Below are 19,188 nucleotides of genomic sequence, written 5' to 3'. Positions count from 1 at the left end.
TCTAGGGGTAGAAGAACCACCACATGTAGAGTTTAAAAACTTGAATTTGAGCCTATAACCGTTGTTCAAAAGTTCCTTATGTGACATTATTTTAGAGGAACATTAATGATTTTTTCTGAAACTAGTGTTGAACGTGACACTCTCTGTTTTCCAGATGTGGATGAATGTGCGCAGGACAATGGTGGCTGCTCCCAGCGCTGTGTAAACGCAGTGGGCAGTTACCGGTGTGACTGCCACCCAGGCTATACCTTGGGTCCCGACAGCAGAACAGCATGTACAGGTTTGACCTTTCACATTTTAATCTAAAAGATCTCACGCTTAATATTTTCCACTTTTAAAACCAAGGCTCGTGGTTGTATGACGTCCTTGATCCATGGCTGAACTTATTGTGACGCACACAAATCGGAGCCAGTGTTGGCTCTTTGGCCATTTGCGTCTACCCCACCAATCAACATGATCAGAGTCATAGTCAACAGACCTTATGGCCCAACATCCATGCTGACCAGGATGGCCATCTAAGCTTGTCCCATTTTTTCACGTTTAACCCATATCCCTGTGTGCCTTTCCTATTCATGTACCTATTCAAATATATATTTTTTTAATGTTGTCATAATACTTGCCTCAACCACTTCTTCTGGCAGCTCGTTACATAAACCCACCATCTTCTGTGTGAAAAAATTGCTCCCTCAGGTTCCCATTAAAGCTTTCTCCTCACACCTTACACCTATGTCCTCTAGTTCTTGATTCCCCAACCCTGGGAAAAGATTATCTCTAGTTAGACCACAGCTGAGTACTTTCTATAATTCCGGTCGCACATCACATCAAAGATTGCACTGGGGAGAGTTTTCGAAATGTTGACGGGACTTGAGGATTTTCATTGTGAGAATAGCTTAAACCTAGTTACACTAACGAGCTATGATGACAATTGTACAGTCAAGTCAAGTGAGTTTATTGTCATGTGTCCCTGATAGGACAATGAAATTCTTGCTTTGCTTCAGCACAACAGAACATAGTAGGCATTGACTACAAAACATGAATAAATAAACTGATGAAGTGCAAATAACAGGACATGTTATAGACTAGTTATACAGCCAGTAAATATAACCAGGCCCACACTTCGCATCCAAATATCTTCCACCTCACGGTTGTTTATTCTCTGCTGTTTCCAGATATCAACGAGTGCGGGAATCATGCACTGAATCAGTGCGACAACAATGCTCAGTGTCTGAACTCGAACGGTTCCTACTGGTGTGAGTGCAACTCCTATTACAGAGGCAATGGGACACACTGTGAAGGTGAGAAACAGAATCGCAATCTCAGCTTCCACGCATGAGGCATGAGGATGCCTTTGGGCAGCTTATCCTATTTTTATCTGGGCAGGAGGAGAATCAAATACAATACAAATACAAATTGCCTTTATTGTCATTCAAACAAACAGAGGTCTGAACGAAATTTAAACCTTATTCCTTGGAGAAGGACCAATTTCCCTGTTAGAATTCTTGTGCTCTTCAACGCTCAGGCAATGAACACAGAAATCACAATGAGTACAGAACTAGTAGGACTAGTAGGATTAATGCCTATGATCAGTGTGAGCCAACAATGCATCAGTGGTGGAAAAAGTATTTATTTATTTTGTTTTTATCTCTCTGCCTAAGTGCCTGTTTGCTTCAATGTGTCTCCAATAAGTACTACACACATGAAACTTCATGTGTTGCCTTTAAGAGATAGAGTAAGCAGAAGCTTAGTGTGATTCATTCCATACAATTCCTACTGTATGGAAAATGTGGTAGAATGCAGATCATCGAATGTGAGAAAGAAATTACTAGCCTTCAAAAGAGGAACATTTTCTAACATTGTTTATAGCTCGTGTTACATTCACACAACTTCCTGTTGGAGGAGTCATAATTGGTGTCCACTTTGGTGGATACATCAAATTGGTGATACATCAAAGGCTAGTTTTTATTTAGTTTTTTGTTGTAGATACAGCACGAAATCAGGGCTTTCGGCCCACCGAGTCCGCACCGACCAGCGATCCCCGCATATTAACACTACCCTACACACATTGGGGACAATTTTACACTTTACATTTATACCATCAATTAGCCTACAAACCTGTACTTCTGTGGAGTGTGGGATCGAAACCGAAGATCTTGACGAAAACCCGCGCAGGTCCCAGCTGTTACAGATAGGCACCCGTAGTCAGGATCGAACCCGGGTCTCTGGCGCAGTAAGGCAGTAGATCTACCGCTGCGCCACCGTGCTTCTCCATTCCTGATTGTCCAAGAGCAAATGGTGGTGACTGAGCCAGCATCTTGAACCATTGCAGCTCAACTGGTGAAGGTGCTGCCATAATGCTCTCAGGTAGCGAGTCCCACACTGAAACCCAGTGAGGAAAGATTGACTGGAAAACAGGCCCTCATGCGAAGAATCATCTAAAGGTGCCCAAAATTCATGGGGAAAAATAATAATAAGAAGAAAGGTTTACATAACACAAATAATATATCTGACTTTATATTATCCAATATAATATAAGACTCTTTGATTAACTTTTCGTAACGTTTCGGTGCCAGAAACATGGTGACTTTTGTGTGTACTGCTTAGGTGAGGTCTGCTGTATGATTGTACTAGATTATATGCAAAAGAAAATGTCACGGTACCTAGGTGCATGTGACAATAAAGTATGATTGAATCTTTGAATGGATTAGGCCATTGGTGAGTTGTTAGTTCTTTGATAAGATCAGGCTGCAATCGACTTACTTAGTTTTTAAACATGCTTGGGAATCATTGTATGAATGAAGTGCAAGAAAGTATGATATAGGAAAGAGGCAACAAGCCCATTACAAAAAGCTAAAGTTGTCAGATGATTCATATGATCTTTCTTTGGCTTTAGGTTGTTTTTGCCCACCGGAGATTATACCAGGAACTGTGAATCTGCAGGCTCTTTCAAGAAGTCCCTGCCCATGTGTCTCTGGGTTTATCGTGTCTAATAACTTCCCAAGCTACTACCAGAACAGCGCAGACATGTACTGGTTCTTCAACTTGACCCTGATGTCTAACTCCACTCACCAGTACACAGGTAACACTCTGACCGTAGAGCTGAAGGTAGAGTCATGACCGCTGCACCATCCAATTACCAAAAAGTAGTTGCTGGGAAGGAAAATAAACTTTCGCTCCCACATAATCACAGACGAGTCGCACCGAGGCCACTTCCTCTTCCCATCAGGCAAGCGGTATAGATCCAGCGACAGTTCTTCCCAGCTGTTATCAGGCAACTGAATTGCCCTGCCAACAACTAGAGAGCAGTCCTGAGCTACTATCTACCTCATTGGAGAGCCTCAGATTATCTTTAATCGGACTTTACAGAACTTTATCTTGCACTGAACATATTTATGTAATTCCCTTTATCATGTATTTGTACACTGTAGAGGACTCGATTGTAATCACGTATTGTCTTTCATGCAACAAAAGATTTTTGCTGTGCCTCAGTACGTGTAACAATAAACTAAACTAAACTAAACTAAATCCTGATGAAGGTTGACCATTTTCCAAGTACTTCCATCATTTGGTTTCCAATCTGATCCACCCACTCCAAGATCTTGCCTGTGGTGACTTGTTATCAATATCAATAGATACTGCAACCCTTTGTTTGTTACTCTCAGGAATCCGATTCCGGGTGGACTTGCTGTCTGTGACTTCCCAGGAAGACCGCATCTCGTTTGGCTGTGGAACGGACCCCGATCAACACATGCAGCGCATGTTGACTGAGAAAGACCGAAACAACATCACCTTCCCTGTCTCCAATTGCACTGACGTCTGGGTCCATTTCCATTCTGGGCCACAGACACCAAGCACAAAGTTCAGCATTTATTTCGAAATGGGTGAGTTCTGCCCCAGTTTCCCTCACTTCCTCCTCTCCACATCATTGTCAAAACACCACACAATTGTGAACTTTTCTATTAAATCTCCCCCTTCCCTTCTCTTCTCAAAGAATTCACAGCATCTCTTGATTAAACAAAATTCTTCACTCTCAGTAAAACGCAAAGCCGTGACCACTTTCAACTTTCATAGCCCGAATCAAATATAAGAACCAAAGGTTTACAACATTTAAAAATTATCTTCTTGCTTTTCAATTCATGTGAATGTCAATGTAGTGCTATAGCACATCATTTTTCAGCAGATTATAAAATTATTTACTACCTTCAAAGATCTGCATTTGGACCTTTAGCTAACTTTGTAATCCCTATAAAATTATCCTGCTTAGTTTATTTTTCTTCCATCGATTGCATTCATTCACATGCGCCTACATAGTTTTTTTTTGTCAACTTTGGACCAAAAACTGTTTACTCACTCTAGGTCATTCTTATAAATCTATAAGATACATTTTTATTGTCTCATCTGTGGGAAACTTCCCCAGAGAAATCAGCTATTCATCACTGCTTTCTGTAGCTTCTCCATCCTGGTTATGTCTATACTTGAGAGTCTATAATGTAACACTTTATCCAATGTCTTCTGAAACTAATTGAAGCTGATTAGGAAAAAATTCAAACCTTCTGTCTCCAACCATTCTGTTTTGGGAAATTAAGTAGATGAATTGAAGAAGCATTCAAGTTATCGTCTAACAGGAAAGGTTTGGAGGATTATAGGCCAAATGCCAGCATAGATAGGCATCTTTGTCAGCATACGTGGGTTGGGTTGAAACTCCTACTATGTTACATAACTCTATGAATCTATGAATCTAGATCATGCATTTGCCAAAGGATCTTGTTCCTCTCCATTCCCAACTTTAGTATATTCGTTTTAGAGATACAGCGTGAAAACAGACCCTTCGGCCCACGGAGTCCTCATCGGCCAGCGATCACCCCATGCACCAGCACTATCATACACACTAGGGACAGTTTTATAATTTTACCAAAGCCAATTAACCCATGAACCTGGATGTCTTTGGAGTGTGGGAGGAAACCGGAGCACCCGGAGAAACCCAAGGTCACAGGAAGAATGTGCAAACTCCGTACAGACAGCAACCGTAGTCAGGATCAAACCCAGATCTCAGGCACTGTAAGACAGCAACTCTACCGTTGCCCCACTGAGCCGCCCTTAACTTATAAACAGTGTTTTCGTTTTGCAGCTCAAACAGTGGGCAATTATTGAAGAAATATGACAATGACCTTGTTTTGTCATTAACTATATCCCTTCTCAGCCCTATCTTTGACTCTTTGAACTCATTGTTGGTGAGAGCAGGTACATGCTCCCTCCATTAAAGTTGAGGGGTTGGTTTCAAAAGAGTCAAGAAAGCCTTCTTGGTCCTCGTCATGGGCCAGAACAACAAGGGCAGTAGCGTTACAACCCATGTAGCTCTCTGCTGGTGAGGAAGCTCACACTGGACACAAACCCCACCACAATATCTCCATCTCTATTCACTTTGCTATTTATTTGGTGAAACCTATTTCTCCATCATTAGACAAGATAGGGTTGGGGCAGATGTGAGGAAAACCAACCACAACTCATCCCAGATAAGAGCACAAGCACTGGAAATGGTCTCTTGCAAGAAAGGAGAGACTCTTGAACCAGGGCTTCTGGTTGTCAAAGTAAGCAGTGGAGACAGAATATAGAAGCAAAGTGCTCGAGTAACTCAATGGGTCAGGCAGCATCTGTGCATCACATGGATAAGTGACGTTTCGGATTGGGACCCTTCTTGAGACTGATTCATCTGAAGAAGGGTCCCAACCCGAAATGTCACCTATCCATGTTCTTCAGAGATGCCGTCTGACCTAGTGAGTCACTCCAGTACTATATGTCTCTGTTTTTGTAAACCATTGTTGTAGTTCTTTATGTGTACAAGACAAAATCTAGGATTGAGGTGAAGAAATCTTCCTTGACTCAGAGGCTGATGAATCTTTGGAAGTGCCAAACCCAGAGAGCTGGGTGGGTTCAGCTACAGAATTCCTTTAAACAAGAGACCATTAGATTTGTAGGTATCAGGGGAATCAAGAATATGGAGATGGTGCAGGAAAATGGAGAATAAGTAGATCATCTTTGATTTTGATCTATGGTGGCGTATCTGTGGAATTCATTGCCACGGATGGCTATTTTTAAGGTGGAGATTGACAGATTCTTGATTAGTAAAGGTGTCAGGGGTTATGGGCAGAAGACAAGAGAATGGGGTTTATAGGGAAGGATAGATCAGCCATGATTGAATGGCGGAGTAGACTTGATGGGCCGAATGACCTCATTCTGCTCCTCGAACGCTTAGGGTTTTGCATCCTTTTTTTTTTTTCCTTTTACAAGGACTATATTGTCTGAAAATTAATATTTAAAACTAACTCTTGGAACTTCAGCTGCAGCCCACTGATAGAAAGACAAATTAAAATTGGCAGAAATGTCTCTCATAGGCAGAAGGAGCTTGTCAAGAGATCTGTGTGAGTCTGCGAAGTTACATACGATAAGTTAACTTAAACAATGCTTCCTTCCAGTGAGAAGTTGCAATAGGGAGGAGAAAGGAAAATATTCTCACCCCAACCTTTGGCAAACCACACACTGAGAACCCAATGTATAAAAATCAAACCTTCCTTTCACCAAGCAATAGTTATAGTTTGCGGCAGTGTTTTTGTATGCAAGGTATTAAGGGAAAGTTTTAAATGTACAGAGCCAGGCTTTAAAGAGCAAGCTTTCACATACAGGACTCACTCAGATACAGGCATAGAGTCATACAGTGTGGAAACAGGCCCTTCGGCCCAACTTGCCCACTCCGACGGTACATACAGTGATACACACAGCATCAGTGTAAACTCGAATCCACAAAGGTATCCTCTCTTGAACTTCGAGTACAAATTAAATTAGCTTTGCATGGAAAAAATGTAATACTTTAATAAAATGTGAGGCAGGCAAGAGGTTAGGAGAGGTGGCTGCTTGTTTGGCTGAGACTTTAATGCAGTTGGTCCTACAAGAATGAGAGAATATATAATACTTTACTTTGTTAAGCATTTTATACACAAAATGAATGCTCAGGGTTTGCGAGAGACTGCTGAAGGAAGGAAGGAAGGAGACTTGCTCTCTGAACATGTGTTACATGGGAACAGAAAGATTATTTTACGCAATACTGGATGAAATTGCCTTCATAATCCAGCCTGACAGCTAGATGGACCTTTTTATCAGAGGCAACAGAGGCAGCCTACAAAGAACATTTACGTCATCCTTAGAAGTGAATGATCTCAAGAAGGTTATAAATGTGTACAAAGGCAATGCAGATGCTGGTTTACATCAAAGATGGACATAAAATGCTGAAGTGACTCAGCGGGTCAGGCAGCATCTCTGGAGGAAAGTTATAGGTGACGTTTCGGGTGGAGACCACTCATGTTCAAAGTGCTGTGATATTCTCACTACACTATAATGCTGTAACACTGTATTCTGCACTTTGGGGGTTTTTTTGCACTGCCTATTGCACATGTGCATGAGTTGATTGCACTCATAGATTCATAGTCATAGATTCAGGTGGTCATCCTACAGGGAAACAGGCCCTTCAGCCCAACTTGTTCATGCTGACCAAGATACTCCATTTGATACTCCATCTACCCTGGTTCCACCTGTCCACGCTTGGCCCGTAATCCCTCTAAGCCTTTCCTACCCACCTTCCCTTTCATGTAATGTATGATTTAATTTATAGATCACAAGCATAGCTTTTCACTTTCTCGCTGTATGTAAAAATAATAAAACCTATTCCTCTGCCAATTATTGTGAAGCGGAACAAAGGCTTTACTTAATAAAATAGCAAAATTAAGGGAATGGTATTGTCTACCTTAAGGTGAGGTTTGTTCAACAACATGTTGATAGAGGTCTTAAGGAATGACCTAAAAGTCAAAACATTGAAAGAGGAAGAGTAGTGTGGAGGAAGAGGGCGAGGAAAGGAACCGTTTTCAAGATGTTGGAAAAATAGAAGTGAATCAGTTAATTAGCATGCTCAGTATAATTCATGCTTACAAAATAGCGTGTGTGTGTCTGTGTGTGTGGCTGTGTTTGTGAATGAATGAGTGAGTGAGTGTGTGTATACCTGTCTGTGTCTGTGTGTGTGGCTGTGTTTGTGAGTGAGTGAATGAGTGAGTGAGTGAGTGAGTGAGTGAATGAGTGAGTGAGTGAGTGAGTGTGTGCCTGTCTGTATCTGTGCCTGTGTTTGTGAGTGAGTGCGTGTGTGTCTGTCTGTGTCTGTGTCTGTGTGAGTGAGTGAGTGTGTGTGTGTGAGCGTGTGAATGTGAGTGTGCACATGTGTGGTGTGTGTGCCTGTCTGTGTCTGTGTCTGTGTGAGTGAGTAGGTGAGTGTGTGAGCATGAGTCAGTGAGTGTGAGTGAGTGAGTGAATGTGAATGTGTGTATGGTGTGTGTGTGTGGTATGTGTGAGTGAGTGAGTGTGCGTGCGTGCGTGTGTGGTGTGTGTGTGGTGTGAGTGTGCGTGCGTGTGCGTGTGCGTGTGTGTGTGTGCGTGCGTGTGTGGTGTGTGTGTGTGTGGTGTGAGTGTGCGTGCGTGTGTGTGTGGTGTGTGTGTGTGGTGTGAGTGAGTGAGTGTGCGTGTGTGTGTGTGGTGTGTGTGAGTGTGAGTGTGCGTGCGTGCGTGCCCTCACGCCTGCGTTGAATAGCTTGTTCTGGGTCAAGGTAAATGGGGCAGATTTCCCAGCATCAGCCCCCTCAGACACACAGTTCAGTAATATCAATGCAGGCTGTTGTACTCAAGTATTCCAGGAATAGAGAGTGACAAAGAGCACTCTGTGAAGACCCTTCCTCAATCCAAAGTAAACAACCAGCCTTCAGTCAAAGAGATGTCAGCTTTCTCCCAGTGCAGCTCAAAGTGAAGACAACTGCATTACTTGTCTAATTAAAGGTGGATTCTCAAGTGGTTCTAACTGCTGAAACTGTAGTTAGCTGTCCACCTTGTGAAATCCTTGGAGGCTGTTCAGACTTTGCTCATTTTGCACCATTGTCCAGTCTCCACTCAACTCCATATTGCACACTCCTCCCCACTTGCAGTTTCATTGATCAATGGAAGAATGAAAGATTGTGACTGACACAATGTTGTCAACTTATACTCTCCTGTGAACACTAAATTGCTCCCAATGTATGTCGGCTGTTGTTGGTTAGCGTGTATGTAGAGGGAAGGAGAGACTCACTCTTGCCCAAAGGGGAACCCATTCCTTCACTGATGTTGCTGTCTCACCTTGGCCCTTGCAGAGCGGTTCCTTTGCCAGAGGTTGAATTGTGATGTAAATGCAACATGTGGCTCGAACAGGTCAGGATATTCTGCGTGTATCTGCATGCCAGGCTGGAGAGAGTCGGACACTGGATGCCTCGGTAAGTATGTAGCCCTTACACACTTACCACAGATACCATTTTCCTTCTGGCACGGTTTCGAGAAGTAGTAGCAGCAAGATGCTGGAGATTTTATCATTTATACCCTGGAGTCTGCTTAGCCAACATGGGACAAGTTGTTGTATGCTTATCTCTACGTCTGAAGGTTACTCCACTCCCTTTGTCATTCATTTTAATGAAAACTCCTCCCTTTATATAGAGTCACCCAGCACAGTATTAGGCCCTCTGGGGGATAATGAAGATATCCCGTTCAGTTTAGTTTATAGTCAACTAACTTTTCTGAAGTATCTCATGAAGCTGAATCAATTGCAGTCGTTTATTTAATTGTAGTACCTTGCCCTGAAAAATTATTGCAAGGGAATTATATGCTGCTTGCTACAAACCGTGTTTCCAAATCAGTAGTGATAGTTTTTCAAACTCCCCACAGACTGCACCAAGGTCAAGCTAACCCCTTCAACTCTTTCAAGTAAGCCCAAGCAGCTTGAGTATATGAAGCAGACTTAATCATATAGTATGTTTGATTATTCCCTTCAGTTAAAGGGAAGAATTTGTTGCTCTCTCTCACCAGCCAGCTAACTCACCCAGGCATGTCTTGTACAGATCTTCATTGTTAACTGCAGAGGAAATGTGCACTTTCATTCACAGAATGATAGACTTTTGGACTACCAGCTCCCTTATTACCTCCTGACTTTGTCATTAACTGCCTCCAGATTTTATCAAGGAAGCCTTGTTTGCCTCAAAAACAAGTCATGCAATCCCATGATTAATTAGCGGTGTGTGGTGATACATTACATAGAAACATAGAAAATAGGTGCAGGAGTAGGCCATTCGGCCCTTCGAGCCTGCACCGCCATTCAATATGATCATGGCTGATCATCCAACTCAGTATCCTGTACCTGCCTTCTCTCCATACCCCCTGATCCCTTTAGCCACAAGGGCCACATCTAACTCCCTCTAAAATATACCAATGAACTGGCCTCAACTACCTTCTGTGGCAGAGAGTTCCAGAGATTCACCACTCTCTGTGTGAAAAAGGTTTTTCTCATCTCGGTCCTAAACGATTTCCCCTCTATCCTTAAGCTGTGACCCCTTGTCCTGGACTTCCCCAACATCGAGAACAATCTTCCTGCATCTAGCCTGTCCGGCCCCTTAAGAATTTTGTAAGTTTCTATAAGATCTCCCCTCAATCTCCTAAATTCTAGCGAGTACAAGCCGAGTCTATCCAGTCTTTCCTCATGTTAAAGTCCTGACATCCCAGGAATCAGTCTGGTGAACCTTCTCTGTACTCCCTCTATGGCAATAATGTCTTTCCTCAGATTAGGAGACCAAAACTGTACGCAATACTCCAGGTGTGGTCTCACCAAGACCCTGTACAACTGCAGTAGAACTGCATTAATCATATCCGCTCTAATAGTAAAGTGTTGGAAGGAGTTCTAGTCAGTATCCCCGGCCCAACCATCTTCAGCCACTTCTTCAATGACCTTCCATTCATGGTAAGGCAAGAAGCAGGATGACTGCACAATATTCAATAATATCCGCAACGCCTCCTGCTTGCACGCAGCTAGATCTGGACAACATTTAGGTAGGAACTGATAATTGCAAGTAAATTTGGATTACAAGGTACCAGTCATCACCACCAAGATAATAGATCTTATTTTGACAATCAATGGCCTTTACTGTTGCCACATCTCCCACTATCAACATTTTGGAGTCACCATTGACCAGAACGATAACTGGACAAGCCACATCAACACTGAGGCTGAAAGAGTAAGTCAAAGGGTTGAGACATCTTGACTGCCAAGCTTTTCCACCACAGAACTGGAGTGTGATGGACTTGGGGCAGTAATTAGTCTAATTAGATTTGTTCTGCTGTTTTCAGAACAGAACAACCCTGGCCAATTTGCCACATTGCGGGGTAAACATCAATGTTGTGATTTATCTCTTATCAGGATGGATTAATACGGATGCCAGGGGTCATGGGGAGAAGGCAGGAGAATGGGGTTGAGAGGGACAGAGAGATCACCCATGATTGAATGGCAGAATAGACTTGATGGGCTGAATGGCCTATTTGTGCTCCTAGAATGTATTAGGTAGATATATCTGGAGTTGGGCTGAAACCTTCCAGATCAATCAGAGATGTTACCACCAAGAGAAAGCTGCCACTTGGTATTCTGGGAAACCTTTCCAAGGCTAAATAAGGTCGTACACCAGCTAACCATCAAGCCACATTATTTATCTCTCCCTCTGCTTCTTGTCCAGACATTCGGAACATGGTGCAGACTGTAACCACCACCGCCACAGGACCCAACATCAGGCTGGCATGGGTGGTCAAGTCAGTGCCAGAAATTGTGATTCTCAACTATCAAATTAACACCAACTGCACAAACCACACTGGCGGGGTCAACCGGATGCAGAGTCACCAGCCTGCGAACGCCACCTCTTTAGTATTAACAGGTAGGTGTTCCTGATCCATTCAGATCGAGTAGCCTTTGTTCAGCTCAATAAGGCCTTCTTCGGTGGATATTTCTAAGGCAGATAGATTCTTGATTAGTACAGGAGTCAGAGGTTATGGGGAGAAGGCAGGAGAATGGGGTTAGGAGGGAGAGATAGATCAGCCATGACTGAATGGCGGAGTAGGCTTGATGGGCCGAATGACCTAATTCTATTCCTATCACATGACATTATTAGCTGGGTGGTGTAGAGGGGGGACGGTTGTTTGGTGCAGCAATGTAGGGGAAGCAGGGGTGGGTGTGTATGATATGATATTGTGCAAGGTAGGATGGACTTGGGAAAGTGGAGGTAGTATAGGGGTTGATGCGTGTGGCCAAAAGTGGTGTGTTGGTTTTGTTTCATTCGCAAGAAGAAGAAGAAGGGATAGAGTGCGCTGGATGGGGTTATGTTGCGTGCCCTAGTGTTAAAGTTTAAGACTGAAGACTCTACTAACGTATGAGACTGGAACTCAGAACTGCTGATGGTAGGATGGATTTGTGGTTCATTAAAATGCCTTGATTAACATTGAAATGTCAGAGAAGGACTGAGGTTTATATGCAAATCGTTCTGCATATATTTAACACCTTGCCTTGCTAACTCATGTGAATTGAATCTCAGGTCTGACCTCCATGTCACTGTGTACCACTGTGGTCCAGGTCAACACCTCCTCAGATGGCCTGGTGACCTCTCGATCTTTCACCTTTTGGAGCCACTCCGGTGAGTCCCCGCCCACTCTCGCTCTTTTTGTGACGCGCTCGGCAACGTATACGTGTGTACTCCCTGAAATAAAGACAAGTTGATGTTTCATGGAGAACTGGGTTGAAAGTGGAATTGGACATGGAAGAGGGTGAACGGTGGGTCAGTGCAGTGGAAGGGGAAGATGTCGCAGAGCTATTTTGTAAGGGCAACACAGGAAAGCTAGCATGGAAAATGAGTGGAAAGGAATTGCAGATGCTGGTTTACACTGAAGTTAGACACAAAATTTAGGAGTAACTCAGCGGGTGAGGCAGCATCTCTGGTGGAAAGGAATAGGAGACGTTTCGTGTCTCAACCCAATACGTCACCTAGTCCTTTTCTCCAGATATGGTGCCTGACCCGCTGAGTTACTCCAGCATTTTGTGTCAACCTAGCAGGGAGATCTATAATATCTACTTTAAGAACCCAGTGTGTGCACTGCGGCATGTATGGGTGGCACATTGGAGCAGTGGGTGACACAGTGGTGCAGATGGTAAAACTGCTGCTTCACAGCACAAGAGACCCAAGCTCAATTCTGACCTCGGGTGCTGTCTTTGCGGTGTTTGCCCGTTTTCCCTGTCACCATGTGGGTTTCCTCCCACATCCCAAAGACGTGTGGGCTTGCAGGTTCATTGGCCTCTGTGTAAAAATAAAATTGCCCATAATATGTCGGGAGTGGATGAGAAAGTGGGATAACATTGGACTAGTGAGAACATGTGATCGATTGTCAGCATGGTCTCGGTGGGCTGAAGGGCCTGTTTCCATGCTGGATTTCTTTTAAATAAGAGTTAGAAGAAGCGATTTATAAAATTTGGAAACTGAATAGCTCTCACTATCACAGACAGAGGAACGCATTGGCTTGAGAAAGGCTGAACGATGTGACATCGCTGTTAACAACTTTCATAGAGTTATTGAATCATTCAACATAGATACAGGACCTTTGGCCTGCTGTGTCCCCACTGATCATCAAACACATATTTACGTTAATCTGACATGAACACACAAAAAACACGGGAAAATGCAGGGAACAGGAGTAGGCCATTCGGCCCCTCAAGCCTCCCCGTCATTCAGTATTTGTGTCTGATCTACCCCAGGCCTCGACTGCCCCCCAATGCCACTTCCCTATAACACTCTAGCTCCAAATCCATCAAAAGTTTATTATAATCATAATCATACTTTATTAGCCAAGTATGTTTTGCAACATACGAGGAATTTGATTTGTCATTCAGTCATACCATTAAAAAGCAACAAAATACATAAAATACATATTAACATAAACATCCACCACAGTGACTCCTCCACATTCCTCACTGTGATGGAAGGCGGAAAAAAAGTTCAATCTCTTCCCTTCTTTGTTCTCCCGCGGTCGAGGGCCTCGAGCTTTCCGTTGACGGGACGATCTTGGCTCCCGTAGCCGGTGGTGGCCCTCCGTGTCGGGGCGATCAAGCTCCTGCATTGGAGGGGAATCTCAGCTCCCGCGCACTGGGCGATCGGACCCCGGGTCAGGGCTGGTCAAAACGTTCTGCGACTGGAGCTTCCCGACGTCAGTCCCTACCCGAGACTGTGAGCTCCGCGATGTTGAAATCTGCAGGCCGCAATTGGAGAATCGATCCCAGGCAAGGGATCGCATGCTCCGATGGTAAGTCCACGTCCCCGCGGTGGGGCTCAAAGTCAGTCCAGAGCAAGGCCTCTAGCTCCATGATATTAGGCCGCAGAGCGACCGGAGATACGATCTGGAAAACAATCGCATCTCCGGCAAGGTAAGAGATTGAAAAAAAGTTTCCCCCGACCCCCTCCCCCACCCCTCACATAAAACAAACCAAAGAACATTATCACAAACTTTTAAAACATACTAAAATTAACAAAAAGACGAAAAAACAGACTGTTGGCGAGGCTGCCATCGTGCGGCGCCCTCTGGTGGTCTATTGTACCATTGGTCAATGTACCTCCACTTCTAATGATCTGGCATCCACAGCTCTTGGGGGTAAAGAATTCGAGAGATTCCTCAACAAGTTCGACAATATCAGTGGAGAGAGGAACAGAGTAGATGTTTCGGTAGATAACTGAGATAACTGAGATACCTGAGATAACTGAGATAACTGAGATATCTGAGAGACCTGAGGAGCAGAGATGATGTTTTGGTTGTTACATTTGCAACAACTTTGAAAGCAGATCTTTCTCCACAAAAGGATTTACCCAAGTATCCTGCTATAAATTTACACTTAATATTTTCATGTATTTTAATAGTCCTGGGTTTCACTTTAGCATTGACTGAATACTAAAGGTATTTACAAACCGTAAAAAAAAAAAAAGATTCTACTTCGTGCACTGTCAACTTACTGGTTGTGGTAAAGTCAGAGGATATGGGGAGAAGCTAGGAGAATGGGGCTGGAGTGGGAGAGATAGATCAGCCATTATTGAATGGCGGAGCAGACTTCCATCAGGTAAGAGATACACAAGTGTGAAAACACATACCTCTAGATTCAGGGACAGTTTCTTCCTTGCTGTTATCAAGCAAATGAGCCATCCTATCGACAACTAGAGAGTAGTCTGAGCGACTATCTACCTCATTGGAGACCGTCAGACTGTTTATAATTTGACTTTACTGGACATTATACTGCACTAAATATTATTCCCTTTATCGTTATCTGTACACTGTGAATGGCTCGATTGTAATCTTGTGCAGAGTTGTCTTTCCGCTGACTGGTTAGCACACAACATAAGCATTTCACTGTACCTTGGTACAAGTGACAATAAACTAAACCAAACCAACCCGTCCTGCACTGCCCCAACCATTCACCCCAACTGCACCAATCCATCATCATTCCTGGTCATCCATCATGGCTGACCTAATTACTCACCCATTTTCCCAATCACCAATGGAGTCTAGTACTCACTCACACACTCCTTCCACAAATCCCATTACCCCTCCCTCCCATCCTGATGGGGACTGTGTATCTTAACACAGTCTGTGTATATTCATTTACTTTAACCCAGGGATATTCAGCAACAAATTAAAAAACTCAAATGTATACAGCAGAGGTTTTTCGTGGAGGCTCAGAGGCCTTTCCAAAGGCGCTGATGTGACTCCCATCCGATCTTTCATCCAGTGACATCAAGATGCCATCGACATCCATGACTTCTTGTTCATAATTGTTCCACCGTTTTAGGAATGATGCGGGTGCCTTTGAGTCTGATCTCCATCTCCGCCACCAGTGCTGTGATCTCATGGGGTCTCCTTAGTAGTGCAAGTGACTGGATGTCCTGCCGACTTCACTATTACAGCAGCGGAGAGCCCAACGTGATTCATACTATCAGCCGCATCTCAGTGAGTGGAGAGACTCTGATCACAGGTAAGAAGTGGAAACAGTCTTGTCTCTTCTTTCTCGACAAGCTCTTGCATCTTCATGCTTCACTAAGATCAAGATCTGGTTTCAGGAACCAGAGGACATAGGTTTAAGGTGAGGGGGGAAAGATTTAATAGGAACCTGAGGGGTGACCTTTTTCACACAAAGTGTGGTGGGTGCATGGAACGAGTTGCCAGAGGAGGTAGTTGAGTCGGGTACTATCGCAATGTTTAAGAAATATTTAAACAGGTACATGATAGGACAGGTTTAGGGAGATATGGGCCAAACACAGGCAGGTGGGACGAGTGTATTTGGACATGTTAGTCGGTGTGGGCAAATTGGGCCAAAGGGCACGTTTCCACGCTGTTTGACTTTGACTCTATCAAGGAAAGATTGAAATAGTAAACATGTTTTCACAATTTCTTTTGGCTCCAGAGTTTCTTTTTCCAGTTGATGCTGTAATGTGGGAAGCCATTTTGTGCAGAGCAAACTTCCATGTACAACATGACAGTGAGCAAGCAATCTGTTTTTGGTCTTATGGAGTCAAAGAGTCAAAGCAGGGAAACAGGCCTTTTGGCCCAACACGTCCATGTCGACCAAGATGCCACATCAAAGCTAGTCCCTGTTGCCTGTGTTTGGCCCATATCCCTCTAAAGCTTTCCTATCCATGTACTGGACCAAATGTCTTTTAAATGTTGTTATAGTACCTCACTCCTCTGGCAGCTCATATACCCACCAATCTCTGAGTGAAAACGTTGCCCCTCTGGTTCCTATTAAAGCTTAATATCTGTAGGAAGGAACTGCAGATGCTGGTTTAAACTGAAGATAGGAACCGAATGCTGGAGTAACTCAGTGGGACAGGCAGCATCTCCAGAGAGAAGGAATGGGTGACATTTCAGGTCCAGACCCTTCTTCAGTGTCTATCTATAAATCTTAATATCTGGTGGTAATAGTTCCATGTTAAATATTGGTCTTGTTACCACTGCTCTAGGAGAACTGCTCTGTTCATCTTTGAAAGATTGTTATTGGACCTTGTGCGTACAACAGGGAGAGCAGGGGAAGCTTCAGTTTAAGATCACATCCAAAAAAATACTGTTAATGTGCTGCGTCGTGCGTGGACATGTTGGGCCGAAGGGCCTGTTTCAGCACTTTATCTCTAAACTTAAACTGACTTCATTTCTGACTTCCAGTGCTGTCGGTGTGGAGATTGTGAGTTCTCCCTGTGACTGCATGGGTTTTCCTTTGTGTGTTCTCGTTTCCTCCCACATCCCAAAGATGTGTTGGTCGGTTAATTGGCTCTTGTAAATTGCCCATGATGTAGGCTTGTGATAGGAGAATTGGGAGAGTGAAGGGGCTTATGACAGAGAATAGTTTGCAAGTGGGGAGGGGGTTGATGGGAATGTTCAGAGAGTTAGCATAGGTTTAATGGGCCAAATGGTCTCCTTCTATGTTGTTATTAAATTTGATGTACAGACTCACAATATGGGTTAAAAATTCAAGGCAAAGTCCACACCTTGCTTCTTATATGCTGAAAGAATGGACCAGCTGGGCTTGTACACGCTGGAGTTTAGAAGGATGAGAGGGTATCTCATTGAAACATATAAGATTGTTAAGGGCTTGGACACACTAGAGGCAGGAAACATGTTCCCGATGTTGGGGGAGTCCAGAACCAGGGGCCACAGTTTAAGAATAAGGAGTAAGCCATTTAGAACGGAGACGAGGAAACACTTTTACTCACAGAGAGTGGTGAGTCTGTGGAATTCTCTGCCTCAGAGGGCGGTGGAGACAGGTTCTCTGGATGCTTTCAAGAGAGAGCTAGATAGGGCTCTTAAAAATAGCAGAGTCAGGGGATATGGGGAGAAGGCAGGAGCGGGGTACTGATTGGGGATGATCAGCCATGATCACATTGAATGGCGGTGCTGGCTCGAAGGGCCAAATGGCCTACTCCTGCACCTATTGTCTATTGTCTATTGTCTATTGTCACTCATGTGGCCCCCTGGGGTGTTATTCCTTCCCTCGTTTGAGGAGCGTCTGCCCATTGCTAAATAGTTTGAGTGAAATATTGTCTTATGCTATGTCTAATCCTGTGCATTTATTTTCAGGATTGAAACCAAATACCACATACACGACGATTGTGGAGTGTGACTTTCCCTTTAATCGGACATTCAACTCCCTGCCTCTTGAAATCACCACTCCCCCATGTACGTATTCACAAATGCCATTACTAGACAAGGACGAGAGTATAAAATTGCCCCAGAGTTTGAAATCAGATATGCTGAAACATTTTCCTTAATCTAACGCAAGCCATGTTTGTTTTGACAGTTTTGCGCTTCCTACGCAACTTGCAGGCTTCTGGCATAACCGGGAGCATTGCTGAGATTAGCTGGGACCCAGCCAAGCCGGAAGCTGCCAGGGTTGTGTCCTACTCTGTGAACTACGGTCCCTATGGGAGTGACAGTCCTATGAAGCGGGTCATTGTTTTCCCTCCGATAACCAGTGTCCTGCTCGCAGGTAAATGAATGGGGTTGCACCATTTCTTATTTAGAATGAAATCTCATGGCCCTTTTCCTCAGTAATCAGGTTTGATTGCGAGGCTATTCCTAGACCTTATTTCACTGGGGAGCTGGGGGTGGTGGGTGCATTGTGAATGGCTGACTACAGCAAAATCATCTCTGCATTGTTTAAAGCTACCTCCTCTTTATTCAAGGTGATCCTATAGAGGTGTATGAGATTATGCAGGGAATAGGTAGAGTAGATGTGCAGCGTCTTTGTGTAAAAGAGTAGGGAAATCAAGAACCCAAGGACATCCGCTTAATGTGAGGGGGAAACATTTAATAGGAACCTGAGGGACAACCTTTTCATGCAGAGTCGAACTGACAAGGTAGGTAGTTGAGGCAGGTACTATCACAACATTTAACATTGTCATTTGGAGGTTTGTGGGTCAAATGCAGGCAGGTGGGACTAGTGTAAATAGGACATGTTGTCTGACGTGGACAAGTGGGCTGGAGGGCCTGTTTCCGTGCTGTATGGCTCTATGAGCCTAAGAGGGAAGGGCATTGTGGCCAGACCAGTACAGATAGGCATTTTGCAACGGTCCCACTAGTGAAGGAAGACCTGGCAATGAGCTGAAGGAATGGAGTTGTGCCAGTTCTTACTTAGAATGAGATCTCATGATCCTCTTCCTCAACGATCGAATTTGGTTGCGACGTCTCCCAAGCTTGAGATTGAATGAACGTGGTCATGAGAAACTGACTACTTTTAAGGTT

The 19,188-nt window shown here is 43.9% G+C and overlaps 1 protein-coding gene across 1 annotated transcript in view; it reads left to right on the top strand.

Annotated features, from left to right (window-relative positions):
• The window catches only part of LOC116983849 (fibrillin-1-like), a 149,068-nt gene that overhangs the window by 99,010 nt on the left and 30,870 nt on the right, over positions 1 to 19,188 (top strand). Inside the window, exons 42-51 of the mRNA XM_033037726.1 lie at positions 155 to 280; positions 1,170 to 1,295; positions 2,891 to 3,076; positions 3,660 to 3,878; positions 9,213 to 9,332; positions 11,610 to 11,804; positions 12,459 to 12,557; positions 15,746 to 15,928; positions 18,025 to 18,123; positions 18,245 to 18,433. Of these exons, the coding sequence (XP_032893617.1) occupies positions 155 to 280; positions 1,170 to 1,295; positions 2,891 to 3,076; positions 3,660 to 3,878; positions 9,213 to 9,332; positions 11,610 to 11,804; positions 12,459 to 12,557; positions 15,746 to 15,928; positions 18,025 to 18,123; positions 18,245 to 18,433 (1,542 nt within the window). The remainder of the gene's footprint in view (positions 1 to 154; positions 281 to 1,169; positions 1,296 to 2,890; positions 3,077 to 3,659; positions 3,879 to 9,212; positions 9,333 to 11,609; positions 11,805 to 12,458; positions 12,558 to 15,745; positions 15,929 to 18,024; positions 18,124 to 18,244; positions 18,434 to 19,188) is intronic.

This window comes from Amblyraja radiata, chromosome 19 (assembly GCF_010909765.2).
Source record: "Amblyraja radiata isolate CabotCenter1 chromosome 19, sAmbRad1.1.pri, whole genome shotgun sequence".
Classification (NCBI taxonomy): Eukaryota; Metazoa; Chordata; class Chondrichthyes; order Rajiformes; family Rajidae; genus Amblyraja; species Amblyraja radiata.
The sequence above is the reverse complement of the archived record's forward strand: the minus strand, read 5'-3'. Positions and strand labels throughout refer to the sequence as shown.